The sequence below is a fragment of the Microcaecilia unicolor genome, chromosome 2 (assembly GCF_901765095.1).
Source record: "Microcaecilia unicolor chromosome 2, aMicUni1.1, whole genome shotgun sequence".
Taxonomy (NCBI): Eukaryota; Metazoa; Chordata; class Amphibia; order Gymnophiona; family Siphonopidae; genus Microcaecilia; species Microcaecilia unicolor.
The window spans coordinates 52,561,217-52,575,146 of NC_044032.1; the positions used below are offsets into that span (position 1 = coordinate 52,561,217).

General features: G+C 44.4%; 1 protein-coding gene across 3 annotated transcripts in view; it reads right to left on the reverse strand.

The window, feature by feature from the left end:
• Positions 1–13,930, reverse strand: part of LOC115462885 (mothers against decapentaplegic homolog 4) — an 84,605-nt gene that overhangs the window by 57,316 nt on the left and 13,359 nt on the right. For 2 of the 3 annotated variants that reach the window (XM_030192945.1, XM_030192946.1), the window contains exons 2-5: positions 12,670–12,982; positions 9,569–9,743; positions 5,515–5,544; positions 4,100–4,318 (exon numbers count right to left, since the gene is read on the reverse strand). In XM_030192945.1, the coding sequence (XP_030048805.1) occupies positions 4,100–4,318; positions 5,515–5,544; positions 9,569–9,743; positions 12,670–12,909 (664 nt within the window). In that variant the 5' untranslated portion in view covers positions 12,910–12,982. The remainder of the gene's footprint in view (positions 1–4,099; positions 4,319–5,514; positions 5,545–9,568; positions 9,744–12,669; positions 12,983–13,930) is intronic. The other variant, XM_030192947.1, reaches the window with a different exon arrangement.

A 13,930-nucleotide genomic window follows, 5' to 3' on the forward strand; every position in this document is an offset into this window, starting at 1 on the left:
TGGGAGGGTCAATAATCTGGAGATTCCTGGAAGTAGTGGTTAATGTTGGGCGGGGCTGAGGGGGAGGGTGAAGAAGTGTGAAGGTGATCAGGTGATGATCAGAGACAGGAAGAGCTGAGGTGTGGAAATTGGAGGGTGAGCTGGAAGAGGAGAGGACGAGGTCAAGGCAATGGCCATCACGGTGAGTAGGGGTGGTGGAACATAGCTGGAGGTTGAAGGAGGATGTTAGAGTGAGGAACTGAGAAGCGTGAGAGTTGGACAGGTCATCAACGTGTATGTTGAAGTCTCCGAGAATGAGGGATGGAGATGAGGGTTCAAGAAAAACAGAAAGCCAGGCATCGAAGTCGGTGAGGAAGGAAGGGAGGGATTTATCAGGGGGGCGGTAAATGACTGCCACTCTGAGTGGCAACGGGTAGAATAGACGGATGGAGTGGACTTCAAAGGATGAGAAGCAGTGAGACTGTGGTAGGAGGAGGGGTTGGAAGCTACAGGAGGGCGAGAGTAGTAACCCGATGCCTCCTCCATGGCCAACTAGGCGGGGAGTATGGGAGAAGAGACAGCCTCCATGGCATAGAGCCGCAACTGAGGCAGAGTCGTCAGGGGAGAGCCAGGTTTCAGTTAGGGCAAGCAGGTGAAGGGAATGAGAGATGAAGAGATCGTGGGTGAAGGGAAGTTTGTTGCAGACCGAGTGGGCATTCCACAGTGCACATGAGAAGGGGAGGGAAGAGGGGGGGAGGAGGGGAATAAATATGAGATTGGAGACATCCCGGAAACGTTTGCATGGATAGGACGAGGACAGGTGTGGGGGACCTGGATTGGGATTGATGTCTCCTGCGGATAGCAGGAGGAGGAGCAAGAGAGTGCGGAGGAGGGTGGGGGAGGTAGGGCGACGAAGGCGACGAAGACGGGATGCGCTTAGGAGGAATGGGGATGGGTTAATGGCAGGAAGGAAGTGTTGAAGGTTGAGAGCTAGGAAGGAGGAGGGGGACAGGAGAGATGGTGAGGTGGTGAGGGACGGGGGTGAGTAGGGTATTGCAGTAGTGAGCAAGATGGGAGAGGACATGGGTGGGCAGTGAGTTCCAGTGGTAGACAGCGGTAGGGGGAGGGGAAAAAGATTAGGAAGGGACAGGGCAAGGAAGAGAATGTGTAAAGGGGCCATAAGTAGTAACTGAGGTGTTACGGGTATATATGTAGTGACTGAGGTGTTAAGCGATAGATAGAACGGCAGAGCTGGATTAGAGGCTTAAAACTGGAATGGTAGGCAGCAGGCAGGTAGGCACTGCCCAGTAAGTCACACCCACTATGTTTGAAAAATGTGGGAGGAAAGGAGGTGAAGAGCCTGAACACAGAGACAGAGCAGTTATCTGCAGGCAGATTAGGTTGCTTGGGAGGGTATATAAGAACTATCACCCTAGGGGTGCGTGGGAGGGATCTAAGTCTAAAATGTACAGACAGAGCTGCAGCACAGCCAGTTAATCTGTAAAAAAGGTGGATTTCTCAAGAAAAACTGGTATAGAAGGCTGCCCCTCTAACAGAGAATCAGGTCACACCCACTAAGTTTGAATTTGTGGGGGAGATTCAGAGACAGAGCTGCTAAGTCTAAAATGTACAGACAGAGCTGCAGCACAGCCAGTTAATCTGTATAAAAGGTGGATTTCTCAAGAAAAACTGGTATAGAAGGCTGCCCCTCTAACAGAGAATCAGGTCACACCCACTAAGTTTGAATTTGTGGGGGAGATTCAGAGACAGAGCTGCTAAGTCTAAAATGTACAGACAGAGCTGCAGCACAGCCAGTTAATCTGTATAAAAGGTGGATTTCTCAAGAAAAACTGGTATAGAAGGCTGCCCCTCTAACAGAGAATCAGGTCACACCCACTAAGTTTGAATTTGTGGGGGAGATTCAGAGACAGAGCTGCTAAGTCTAAAATGTACAGACAGAGCTGCAGCACAGCCAGTTAATCTGTAAAAAAGGTGGATTTCTCAAGAAAAACTGGTATAGAAGGCTGCCCCTCTAACAGAGAATCAGGTCACACCCACTAAGTTTGAATTTGTGGGGGAGATTCAGAGACAGAGCTGCTAAGTCTAAAATGTACAGACAGAGCTGCTAAGTCTAAAATGTACATGTGGGTAAAGTGGGTTTTGGGGGTGGTTTGGAGGGCTCCCATTTACCACCACAAGTCTAACAGGTAGGGGGGATGGGCCTGGGTCCACCTGGGTGAAGTCCACTGCACCCACTAACAACTGCTCCAGGGACCTGCATACTGCTGTGATGGAGCCGAGTATGGCATTTGAGGGTGGCATACAGGCTGGAAAAAAAAGTTGTTAAAGTTTTTTTTTTATGGTGGGAGGGGGTTAGTGACCACTGGGGGAGTCAGGGGTGGTCATCTCCGATTCCCTCCGGTGGTCATCTGGTCATTTAGGGCAATTTTTTTGGGACTTGTTCATGGAAAAAAAGGGTCCCAAAAAATGACCCAAATTTGCGCTAAAAATGCCTTTCTTTTTTCGATTATCGGCCGAAGGCGCCCATCTCTCCTCGGGCGATAAACATGCCCCAGTCCCGCCTTCACCATGCCTCCGACACGCCCCCATCAACTTTGCCCGTTTCCGCGACAGATTGCAGTTGAAGACGCCCAAAATTGGCTTTCAATTATACCGATTTGGGCGCCTTTGTGAGATGGGCGCCCATCTCCCGATTTGGGTCGAAATATGGGCGCCCATCACTTTCAAAAATAAGGCTGTTTGTTAGCCGCTTTAGACCTCTCAAAAAAGAGATTTAATGGCTTAGAAAATGCAAGATTAGAACAAAAATTATATGGTGTTTCAGTCAAAAGACATAAGGGAAAAGACCTGAAGAACTGAATATGTATACCCGACAGAAAAAGAAGGATGGGGTGATATGATACAAATGTTTAAATATTTGAAAGGTATTGATATATGAACAAATCTTTTCCAGAGAAGGGGAAATGGTAGAACTAGAGGACAAGAATTGAGGTGGTGGGGGGGGGGGGGGTGTCAACTTAAGAATAACGCCAGGAAGTACTTTTTTTACACAGAGTGGTGGATGCTTGGAATTCCCTCCCATGGGAGGCGGAGATGAAAACAGTAACAGAATACAAAAATGTGTGGGATAAACACAAAGGATTCCTATACAGAAAGAGAATGGAATCAAAACAACAACAACAACAAATCGAAGAAGTGCTTAGATGGTTAACTCCAGTAACTGGGAAATATGGTCAGTGCTGGACAGATTTCTATGGCCTGTGCCCCAATTATGGGTAGACCAGGGGCGTAGCCAGACTTCGGCAGGAGGGGGGTCCAGAGCCCGAAGTGAGGGGGCGCATTTTAGCGCCCCCCCTCGCCACCAACAATAACAACTTTGACACCCCCCCCCAAACGACCCTCTCGAACCCCCCCCCCCCCCCCCGCCGCCAACTACCTTTGCTAGCGGAGGACCCCAACCCCCACCAGCCAAGGTCCTCTTCTTCCTTCGTTCTGTTTCGGAGTCTGATGTCCTGCACGCTGTACATATGCTACGAGTTTATTTCACATTGCCAGCCAGCTCCAATCGCTCCTGCCTGTGAGGGGCTAATCACAGGCACGGGACTCATTCTGTATGTATAGAATTCCTCATCCAGCTCTACATAACTAAGTGATTGTTTTTTCTTGCCATCAACTGCATTAAATGAAGAATTCTATTACATGTTTTAAGTCTAGACTTCGGCAATAAAATACTCCGGGTTTAACTTTCTGAATATACTCAGTAAAGGAACGCTGGGTAAAGGGCAGAATAGACTGAATGTACTTTGCAGGTCTTTATCTGCTGTCTTCTATTATATTATTATGTTACAGACCCACAACATTTCAGTTTTTAAATCATTCATATCTTCCTTACCTCAATCCAGTCATTAATGACAGTTAACGAGCCTGGAACAGATTCTAAATGGAATGGAAACTAATGAAGCAAATGACTAACAACACAAATTTAAAAGAAAAAAATCCCAACACTTTTGTATAATTCAGTCACACTCAACAGGTTCAACCCTTTCCATCCACCAATGTCAGCTCCTTAGACTTCTATTCTCCAAATCAGATTGCTTACTTGTGGAAGCCACAGGAATGCTGGGAAAGTTAGTGGCGCTGGGAGTACTCTGCTCAGTAGGAGCTAAGAGGGATTGGTTACTGTAGGTCTCAGAAGCGGTCCTGTTACTCGCTGGATGGGGAATTGTCTGAATTGAATGTCCTTCAGCAGTAGACAATGACTGTTGTCCTTCCACATAGTCTTCCACATATTCATCCTTCACCAACAAGTTTGATGGAGCTAAGAAAAATAAAAAGTTTAGATTTTAAACCAATATTTATAGTTCTTCATCAACACCAAGTTTTATCATTTATGTGGAAATCTCTAGTATGTCTTCTTCACAAAAGTGGGAAAATTAATATCTACCATTTCAGAAATGTATTGTCATACCTATTTTTTTTTTAGAATGCAACCAGCAAAATCCAGAGTTTGTTTCGGGTGGGTTTTGGAGGGCTCACATTTACCAACACAAGTGTAACAGGTGGGGGGGAGGGGTGGGCCTGGGTCCGCCTGCCTGAAGTGCACTGCACCCATTACAAACTGCTCCAGGGACCTGCATACTGCTGTGATGGAGCTGGGTATGACATTTGAGGCTGGCAAAATATGTTTTTTAATTTTTTTTTTTTTTTTTGGTGGGAGGGGGTTGGTCACCACTGGGGGAATAAGGGGATGTCATCTGGTCAGTTCGGGCACCCTTTCGAGGCTTGGTCGTGATAAAAAAGGGACCAAGTCGGCCAAATGCTCGTCAGGGATGCCCTTCTTTTTTCCGTTATTGGCTGAGGACGCCCATCTCTTAACCACGCCCCCGTCCCACCTTCGGTACGCTGCCGACATGCCCCCGGGAACTTTGGTCGTCCCCGTGACGGAAAGCAGTTGAGGACGCCCAAAATCGGCTTTCGATTATGCCGATTTGGGCGACCCTGAGAGAAGGACGCCCATCTCCCGATTTGTGTCGAAAGATGGGTGCCCTTCTCTTTCGAAAATGTCCCTGGTGTCCCACTGATTGTCCTCTTTCTACCAAGTCTCTGAGATGAATATTATATCTACCTCATCATTTAGTGCTATATATTCTAAACTCCCATCTTATTTTCTAGGCTTCTAGCATTTGTATATAGGCACTTCAAATTGTGCTTTTTCCTTTGATCTACAATCTGCTTAGAAGCTGAAAGGGATAATGCGCATCCTATTCAGCTCTCTCATTAAGGACACCTGGCTTACTTTCAGAATTGTTGAAACCTCTCTACTGGGATTCTAAAACATAATGTAAAAAATTAAGTAGATCTCAGTTCAGCCTGCTATGTATACAGAGATTACAGAGATTTTCATACTTCGAATTTGCTGCAGGGAGGAGACAGTATGTGTGTTTCCTTCCACTGGCCATTTCACGTCACTTTGGTTAAACAATACCCTTATTGTAGAAAGGGAGAAAAACCTACCAGAACTCTGCAGCGTCAATCCAGAAAGGTCTGTATGAAAAAAATAACGGAAGAAATGGTTATTTTCACATCAATACAAGTGCATCGTGTTTAACACGCTTGTGTTGTGTATAAGAAAAAAAATCCATGATTTATCAATCAAAATTAAAAAAAAAAAAACCCAAGCATTTCTCAGTGATTTCACAGCATACTTAACATCTGAAAAACTAACCCACATTCACTCCTTAAGACTAAGGGCTGTATTTACTAAGCATTTTTCCCAAAGAAACAAAATGGGAGAAAATCTTTAATAAAGGGGCCCTTTGGTGATGTCTATAAACATGAGAATCTCCCCCAACATGAAAGCAAGGTGTCTGATATATCTCCTTAGCTTCAATGCATATTAGCACAGGGTTATGCCTACACATTTCAAAGCCAGTCAAGCTATTCTTGATCCACTTCAATCTGGTTTTCACCCCCTTCATTCAACTAAAACAGTGCATGCTAAAGTCTCCAATGATCTGTTCCTTGCAAGATCCAAAGGTCTCTATTCTATACTCATCCTTCTCGTTCTATCTGCTGCTTTTGACACTGTTGATCACAGCCTACTCCTTGATACGCTGTCCTCACTTGGATTTCAGGGCTCTGTTCTTTCCTGGTTTTCTTCTTATCTCTCCCAACGTACCTTTAGTGTATACTCTAGTGGATCCTCCTTTACTTCTATCCCACTGTCAGTTGGTGTACCTCAGGGATCTGTCCTGGGACCTCTTCTTTTCTCCATCTATACTTCTTCCCTTGGTACTCTGATCTCATCCCATGGTTTTCAGCATCATCTTTATGTTGATGGCTCCCAGATCTACATCTCCACACCAGAAATCTCAGCAGGAATCCAGGCCAAAGTATCAGCCTGCCTGTCTGACATTGCGGCCTGGATGTCTCAGCGCCATCTGAAACTAAACATGACCAAGACTGAGCTTCTCATCTTTCCCCCTAAACCAACCTCTCCTCCTCCTCCATTCTCTATTTCTGTGGATAACACTCTCATCCTTCCTGTCTCATCAGCTCGTAACCTTGGGGTCATCTTCGACTCCTCCCTCTCCTTCTCTGCACATATTCAGCAGACTGCTAAAACCTGTCGTTTCTTTCTCTATAATATCAGCAAAATTCGCCCTTTCCTTTCTGATCACACTACCAGAACCCTCATCCACACTCATATCACCTCTCGCTTAGACTATTGCAACTTGCATCTTACAGGTCTCCCACTAAGCCATCTCTCTCCTCTTCAATCTGTTCAAAATTCTGCTGCACGACTAATAATCCGCCAGTGTCGTTATGCTCATATTAGCCCTCTCCTCAAGTCACTTCACTGGCTTCCTATCCGTTTCCGCATACAGTTCAAACTCCTCTTATTGACCTATAAGTGCATTCACTCTGCAGCTCCTCAGTACCTCTCAACTCTCATCTCTCCCTACATTCCTCCCCGGGAACTCCACTCACTGGGTAAATCTCTCTTATCTGCACCCTTCTCCTCCACTGCTAACGCCAGACTCCGTTCCTTTTATCTTGCTGCACCATATGCCTGGAATAGACTTCCTGAGCCGGTACGTCAAGCTCCATCTCTGGCCGTCTTCAAATCTAAGCTAAAAGCCCACCTTTTTGATGCTGCTTTTAACTCCTAACCCTTATTCACTTTGTTCAGAACCCTTATTTTATCATCCTCACTTTAATATTTCCTTCTCTCTTGTCTGTTCTGTCTGTCCTAATTAGATTGTAAGCTCTGTCGAGCAAGTGTACAGCGCTGCGTACGTCTAGTAGCGCTTTAGAAATGATAAGTAGAAGTAGTAGTAGTAGTGGTGTGCTTTTCAGAGAAAAACCATCACATATAAATACCTGATATACCTGAACGTACACTGCTCTGATATCTTTCAGTCTTACAGGTGGTATATAAGAAATTAAATAAAAACTTTAATATGACTGGTTGAAGGTGACTAAAGTAGCAGATCCAAAATGTTGAGAACGGCTGACTTTTCATGGTCATGGGTCCATAAGCAAACAGAAACAAAGTTATGCCTGAACTTCTTTGTTATATTTTCCACATAAAAGGATGAGGTTTGGACTGTTTATTACAAATTGTCTGGTCTAACAGAACTCAATAAAACCTAATTTTCTGTTTCTGGAAACTTTAGTCAGTTTCCCAGAGACGGTCACAAATTTCAAATTATTGTCAACACCCATTCTTAGTCACATGGGGGCAATTTTAAAACTGGTTACTTCCATTTAGGCATCCTAAGGAAGCACAGTGGGAATCACGCGGAGGGAAACCAGGTGGCAACGCAGTGTCAGACACCTGCAGCAGAGCTCTCTTCAGCACGAAGGCTTTATGTAGCAAAAGCACAAATTCCGGGGTGAAATACTCGCCCTGACCTCCCGTCTCCGAATTAGGAACAACGGGGAAATGAGCTCCTCTGGTAGGCTCAGCCCGAGGCGGTCCCCTGCCCTCAGACTCCTCCGCAACCGCAGGGGTCGGGACATGCAGCGCTTCCAAGATGGCGCCCGCTGCCAGCTCCAGTGAGCGGGAAGAATTGTCGCTCGCCATGCTCGCGCTGGCTCTACCGTCTGAACAGCACGATTTACAGAGCCCCGCTGCTGATTTGCGCTTGCCACAGCAGGAACAGCGCTTAAATCCCTCAGCAGCCATCGCCGAAAAGCGGCGGAAAATTCAAAATGGCGACTTCGCGTCCAAATCACCCCGCTCTAAACACCGTCTGCGGGCCCTCCCTGGAGGAGCTGAGTACTGCTCTTACCTCAAAGGACTGAGTCCAGGAGCTCTGGTCAAGCTGTAACTCAAGAAAACCCTCAGAAATAGTAGCGCTGAAAAACGCGGGGGGTTTTTTTTGTTTGTTTTTTTTTAACGCTGTGAGGAAAGTTGGAGGCAAACAGCTACAGAGGAACTCCGGAAGAAGCAGGGGAGTGGGAAAGGCAGGGAAAGGGCGAACCTATATGCCTGCATCCACACAGGGGGAATGGGTAAGTCAGGGAAAGGGCTAACCTATGTGCCTTTAAAGTGGGCACTACCAGCCACAATACCCCAGCTCAACTGGCCAAGCACAGAAGCCACCCCAGGCAGAATCTTGAAGGCGCTGAACAAGCTGCGTCCAAACCTGCTTGGAGATAGAGAAATACTGAGAGGCAGATGGAGCTAGCCATCCAGGAGGCACTATGGTTTTTAGTGTTTTCTACCTCCACCTGCTGGTAGGGGGACACAACCCCTCAGTTAATGGATTGATCTGCTGCTGATGACAAGGAAGAATGTTTTTTCTACTCATCAATATCACTGGAGTTGTGGTTAACTATTCTCTGTATTTTTAGGTACTGGCCTTGATAAGGTCCCCTAATGAGGCCGTTGGTGAAACGGGTTCCCCTAAGAATTTCTGCACAAGATAAGTTCTCCCTGCTTTTAATAATGAAATTATTTATTTTTGCACGAACTGTGCGTTCACAAAAGGTGAACGTTTTTGGCCAGTGATTGGAGTTGGTTTAAGTTTGGGCGGCAAGAAGCTGAGTTCCCTGAAAAGTAAGGGCAGTGTGTTGCTTTGCCTGAAAACCTCTGAGGTCTTTCCTCCACCTTTTCACATTTTTTGAGTTGGTAAGAGTTGAGCACACCATTGTTTGCTGTTTTTTCTAAAATTGTATTTTTTTCTAATTTAGAGTGGAGGAATGGCCTAGTGGTTAGGGTGGTGGACTTTGGTCCTGGGGAACTGAGGAACTGAGTTCGATTCCCGGCACAGGCAGCTCCTTAACTCTCCATTGCCCGCCGCATTGAGCCTGCCATGAGTGGGAAAGCGCGGGGTACAAATGTAACAAAAATAAAAATAAAAAAATACATATGTGAAAAAAAAATTAAGAGAGAGTAACCATTGCAAAAAATGTGTGTATAGTCATGCAATAAAGTTTTGCTTGGGGGGGGGGGGGGGGGGGGGGGGGGGAAATCCTAGAAAGTGGGAGATAAATGCACATAAAAGTAAATAAGATGCTGATATACACAGAAGACTACATTTTAGTAATTCCTGCTTACCAACGCCAGGAGATACCACCCGCTCATAGTGATATGGATTTACGCACACACTGTCACACTTTAGATCAAAAGCAAACTGACAATATTTGACATGCTTAAGCTCATTTTTGTGAAGATCAGGCCATCTCCAGAGCCGAGCATAGATCACATGTGGAAAACCTTTCCGTCCAGCCACCTACAACAGAAAACAAATATGGTTAGTATGAAAAAAAACAAACAATTAACTGATTTAGCTAAATTTAAACACTGACCTTCAGAACCACAGCAACATCTTTTTGTAGGTAACACAGCATCGCTTCTAGTGCTTCCCTTACAAATATCTAGAAACTGAATTCTAGATATAAAAATGCTTACCATTAACAGGTATTCTGCATAGACAGCAGGATTAAACAGGCATGCAAGTCAGTGACTTCATCTAATCAGGAAAGGAGGAACAGGGGTGATATGATACAGACGTTCAAATATTTGAAAGGTATTAATCCGCAAACGAATCTTTTCCGGAGAGGGGAAGGCGGTAGAACGAGAGGACATGAAATGAGATTGAAGGGGGGCAGACTCAGGAAAGATGTCAGGAAGTATTTTTTCACGGAGAGGGTGGTGGACGCTTGGAATGCCCTCCCGCGGGAGGTGGTGGAGATGAAAACAGTAATGGAGTTCAAACATGCGTGGGATATGCATAGAGGAATCCTGTGCAGAAGGAATGGATCCTCAGAAGCTTAGCTGAAATTGGGTGGCGGAGCAGGTGGGGGGAAGAGGGGGTGGTGGTTGGGAGGCGAAGATAGGGTAGGGCAGACTTATACGGTCTGTACCAGAGCCGGTGATGGGAGGCGGGACTGGTGGTTGGGAGGCGGGAAATACTGCTGGGCAGACTTATATGGTCTGTGCCCTGAAAAGGACAGGTACAAATTCAAGGTAAGGTATACACATATGAGTTTGTCTTGGGCAGACTGGATGGACCATGCAGGTCTTTTTCTGCCGTCATCTACTATGTTACTATGTAATCATGTAGGGACAAAAAAGCTCTCCCAGACCTCAAAAAAAATGCAAAGTTCTGAGCCTATGCAGTCCTTCCTGCATGCATCAGTCTATTCAGTTTAAAGCTCCGAATCAACTCTCGGGACAGTGAGGAGGGACTGTGTGACTGGTTAGTCCTCCTGTCTATTGAAGACACGTATTAGAGATAAGAAACTTTGCTTTATCTATCAACAAGCGGGACAGAATCAAACACACAATTAAAACTTTGTCTGAGACTGCACTGAACCAGTTGCAAATTAACGAATCCCAAGCCTCTGAAGTAAAACGATTGACTGAAAGAACTGATAAAATTGAACCTACAGAACAAACTTTAATTAAAGAAAAGAATTTTACTTTAAGACGCCTGGAATACTTAGAAAATCAATCGAAGAGACTGAATTTGTGTCTCATAAATCTTCCTAGATCCCCATTAACTTCTCCAATACAAATAATTAAGAAATACTTAATAGAAATACTAGGAATGTCAGAGAATTCACTGCCACCAATAACTTGAGCTTTTTACTTGCAAATTAATTTACAAACTTAGAGAGTGCAAGCAATGAACCTCACAGCATTTCTTGAATCTTCACCTGAGGTAATAACACAAAGGACAACATTATTAGTAACCTTTGCCTTGGAAATGGATAGGGATGCAGTACTCAAACTTTCCTTGAGACATTTACCGTATTTTTCAGACTATAAGACGCACTTTTTTCCCCCAAAATTTGGGAGGAAAATGGGGGGTGCGTCTTATAGTCCGAAGGTAGAGATTTAGCAGGCTGCCCGCCCTCCCGCCGAGTTTGGGATCGCCCTCCCTAGGGTTACCTCCCCTCCCCCCGGCCCTGTCACCACCTCTCCCCTTACTCACGTGATCTTCCCTGGTGGTCTAGTGACGTCGGGGCAGGAAAGAGCCCCCTCTTTCCTGCCCAGCGCACTGCTCTGCATCCTCCTGTATGCTGCCTGTGATGGTCTCGGCGAGATTCAAAATGGCCGCCGAGAATTGAAGTCTCGCAAGGCCACTTCAATTCTCGGCGGCCATTTTGAATCTCGCCGAGACCGTCACAGGCAGCATACAGGAGGATGCAGAGCAGCGCGCTGGGCAGGAAAGAGGGGGCTCTTTCCTGCCCCGACATCACTAGACCACCAGGGAAGATCACGTGAGTAAGGGGAGAGGTGGTGAAAGGGCCGGGGGGAGGGGAGGTAACCCTAGGGAGGGTGATCCTGAACTTGGAGGGAGGGATTCGGACAAGACGCACTGGAGCACCTAGGTTTTAGAGAAGGGAAAAAGTGCGTCTTATAGTCCGAATTTTTTTTTTTCCTATTTCCCTCCTCTAAAACCTAGGTGCGTCTTATAGTCCGAAAAATACAGTAGATTCTATATTTTTGGGTTCAAAAATAAGAGCTTTTCCGGATTTATCCAGGGAAACACAAAAGAGACGTAAGGTGTTTATGATGTTACGACCAAGAGCAGTAGCAATTGGGGCTGATTTCCTTTTGAAATTTCCCTGTATCTGTCGACTAATGTTTCAAATCTAAACAATATCAGTTTTTCGACCCAAAACAGTCGGAAGATTTCTTAGTAAGTAGAGAGGAGGTTAACATACAAGTCTAGTCGCATATGTAACACTGTAAAACAGATTAGAGAGAACCACTCGGGAATGATGCACTCTTTGATTTAATTATTATGTATAAATGCTTAATAACTAAGTAGTGATATTTTTTTTATTGGATCATTTACCAAAAACATGTGTGGACAATAGTAATGGTTCTTGTGGATTAATGCAATTTTTTCTTTTAGAAATGTTTCATGATTTGTGTATTATCACTCATAAATGAATATTATGTTTGTTAAAAAAATAAAAAATTAAAAAACAAAAAGAAGGGCAATTCCCAAAGTTGAATCCCATTTCCCAGAGATCAAGCTACAAGAAGAAAATATCCCACAGATTTTGAATAGCTGTTAGAACTGAGCTCTCAATGGTGACCCTTGTGTAGGACTCTTATCAAAGCTGACTACAGTCTATAAGACAGTTTTATTATGGCCACTCTAGAAAGCAAAACAGCCAGTTTACTATATTTATACCAACCTGAAGCCTCCCATCCAGTGTTCTCTGTATGGTCACACACTTGCTAGGATGAGATCCATTAGTAGTTATAGCTGTAATCAGAGAATCCAATTCATCTTTCTTTTCCTTTAGCTTCTTTACTAGGCTTTCAATTGCACGTTTTGCAAAGGTTTCACTTTCTCCACCTTGTCGGTGACACATCAGACTGTGCACAATGCTCAGACAAGCATCATTGCTTGTCGGTGTGTTGGTAATAGACATACTCTCAATGGGATCCAGCTTCTTCTACGGGTTTCTATCTTATTCTGCCAAGCAAAATGAGGCACAGATGCTGCTGTAAGTGACAAAAAAAAGGTTTACATTTATAAATTAGAAGCCATAACTTGGAATCACTACAAATCATAATTTGTAGATAAGATTGAAAAATTTAACTCATAAATAACCATACCTATCGCAAAAAATACAAAATACTTAACTGGTTGGTAGACTTTGTTTTTATGACCCATGTATTTTCCTCCCTTAAAAACAGGTATATATTGTATGAGTCGGTTCATTTAACTGCCTTTCTGAATTCTAGGTACCCATCTGAGCCCTGGGTTTGATTCCCTCTGCAGCTCCTTGTGACTCGTAATCACAACCCTCCATTGCCCCAGGTACAAAATAAGTATCTGTATATAATATGTAAACAGGAGCATAGCCAGCCGACATTTGGGGGGGGGGGGGGCACTGGGCATATAGGTATGAATATTGTTTAGTATACTCCTAAATAATGCCTTAGCATGAACTTTATGATAAATTTCTAAGTAAACAGTCTGTTCTGCACAGTGGCGTAGCCAGACCTGACATTTTGGGTGGGCATTATGTATTCAGGTATGAGTAGTGTTTCATGGGATATTACCAAATAATGCCTTAGAGTGCACTTGATGAAGGATAAGTAAATAATCTGCCCAACAGTTGTCCTGTGTCATCATAAACTGCGTACATACTTCATGGAACACCACCATTTTAAAATTTTAAAAAATTCTATCCTGCACTATCCCACAATTCTAGGCAATTACTAGACAAACAGCACTTAAACTTGACCAGACATAAGTCTACTATAATGGCAAACACCTCAACACACATCACAGTATCCTGCAAAATAATTATAACAATGGCACATATTCATCAAACCTTGCTTTACCACAAACGTAAATGCCTGATTAAACTGTGTTAAAATTACCTTTTTTAAACTTTTAAAAATGGCAAATTGGACACTAGCCTAAAAATATTTGGCAGATCT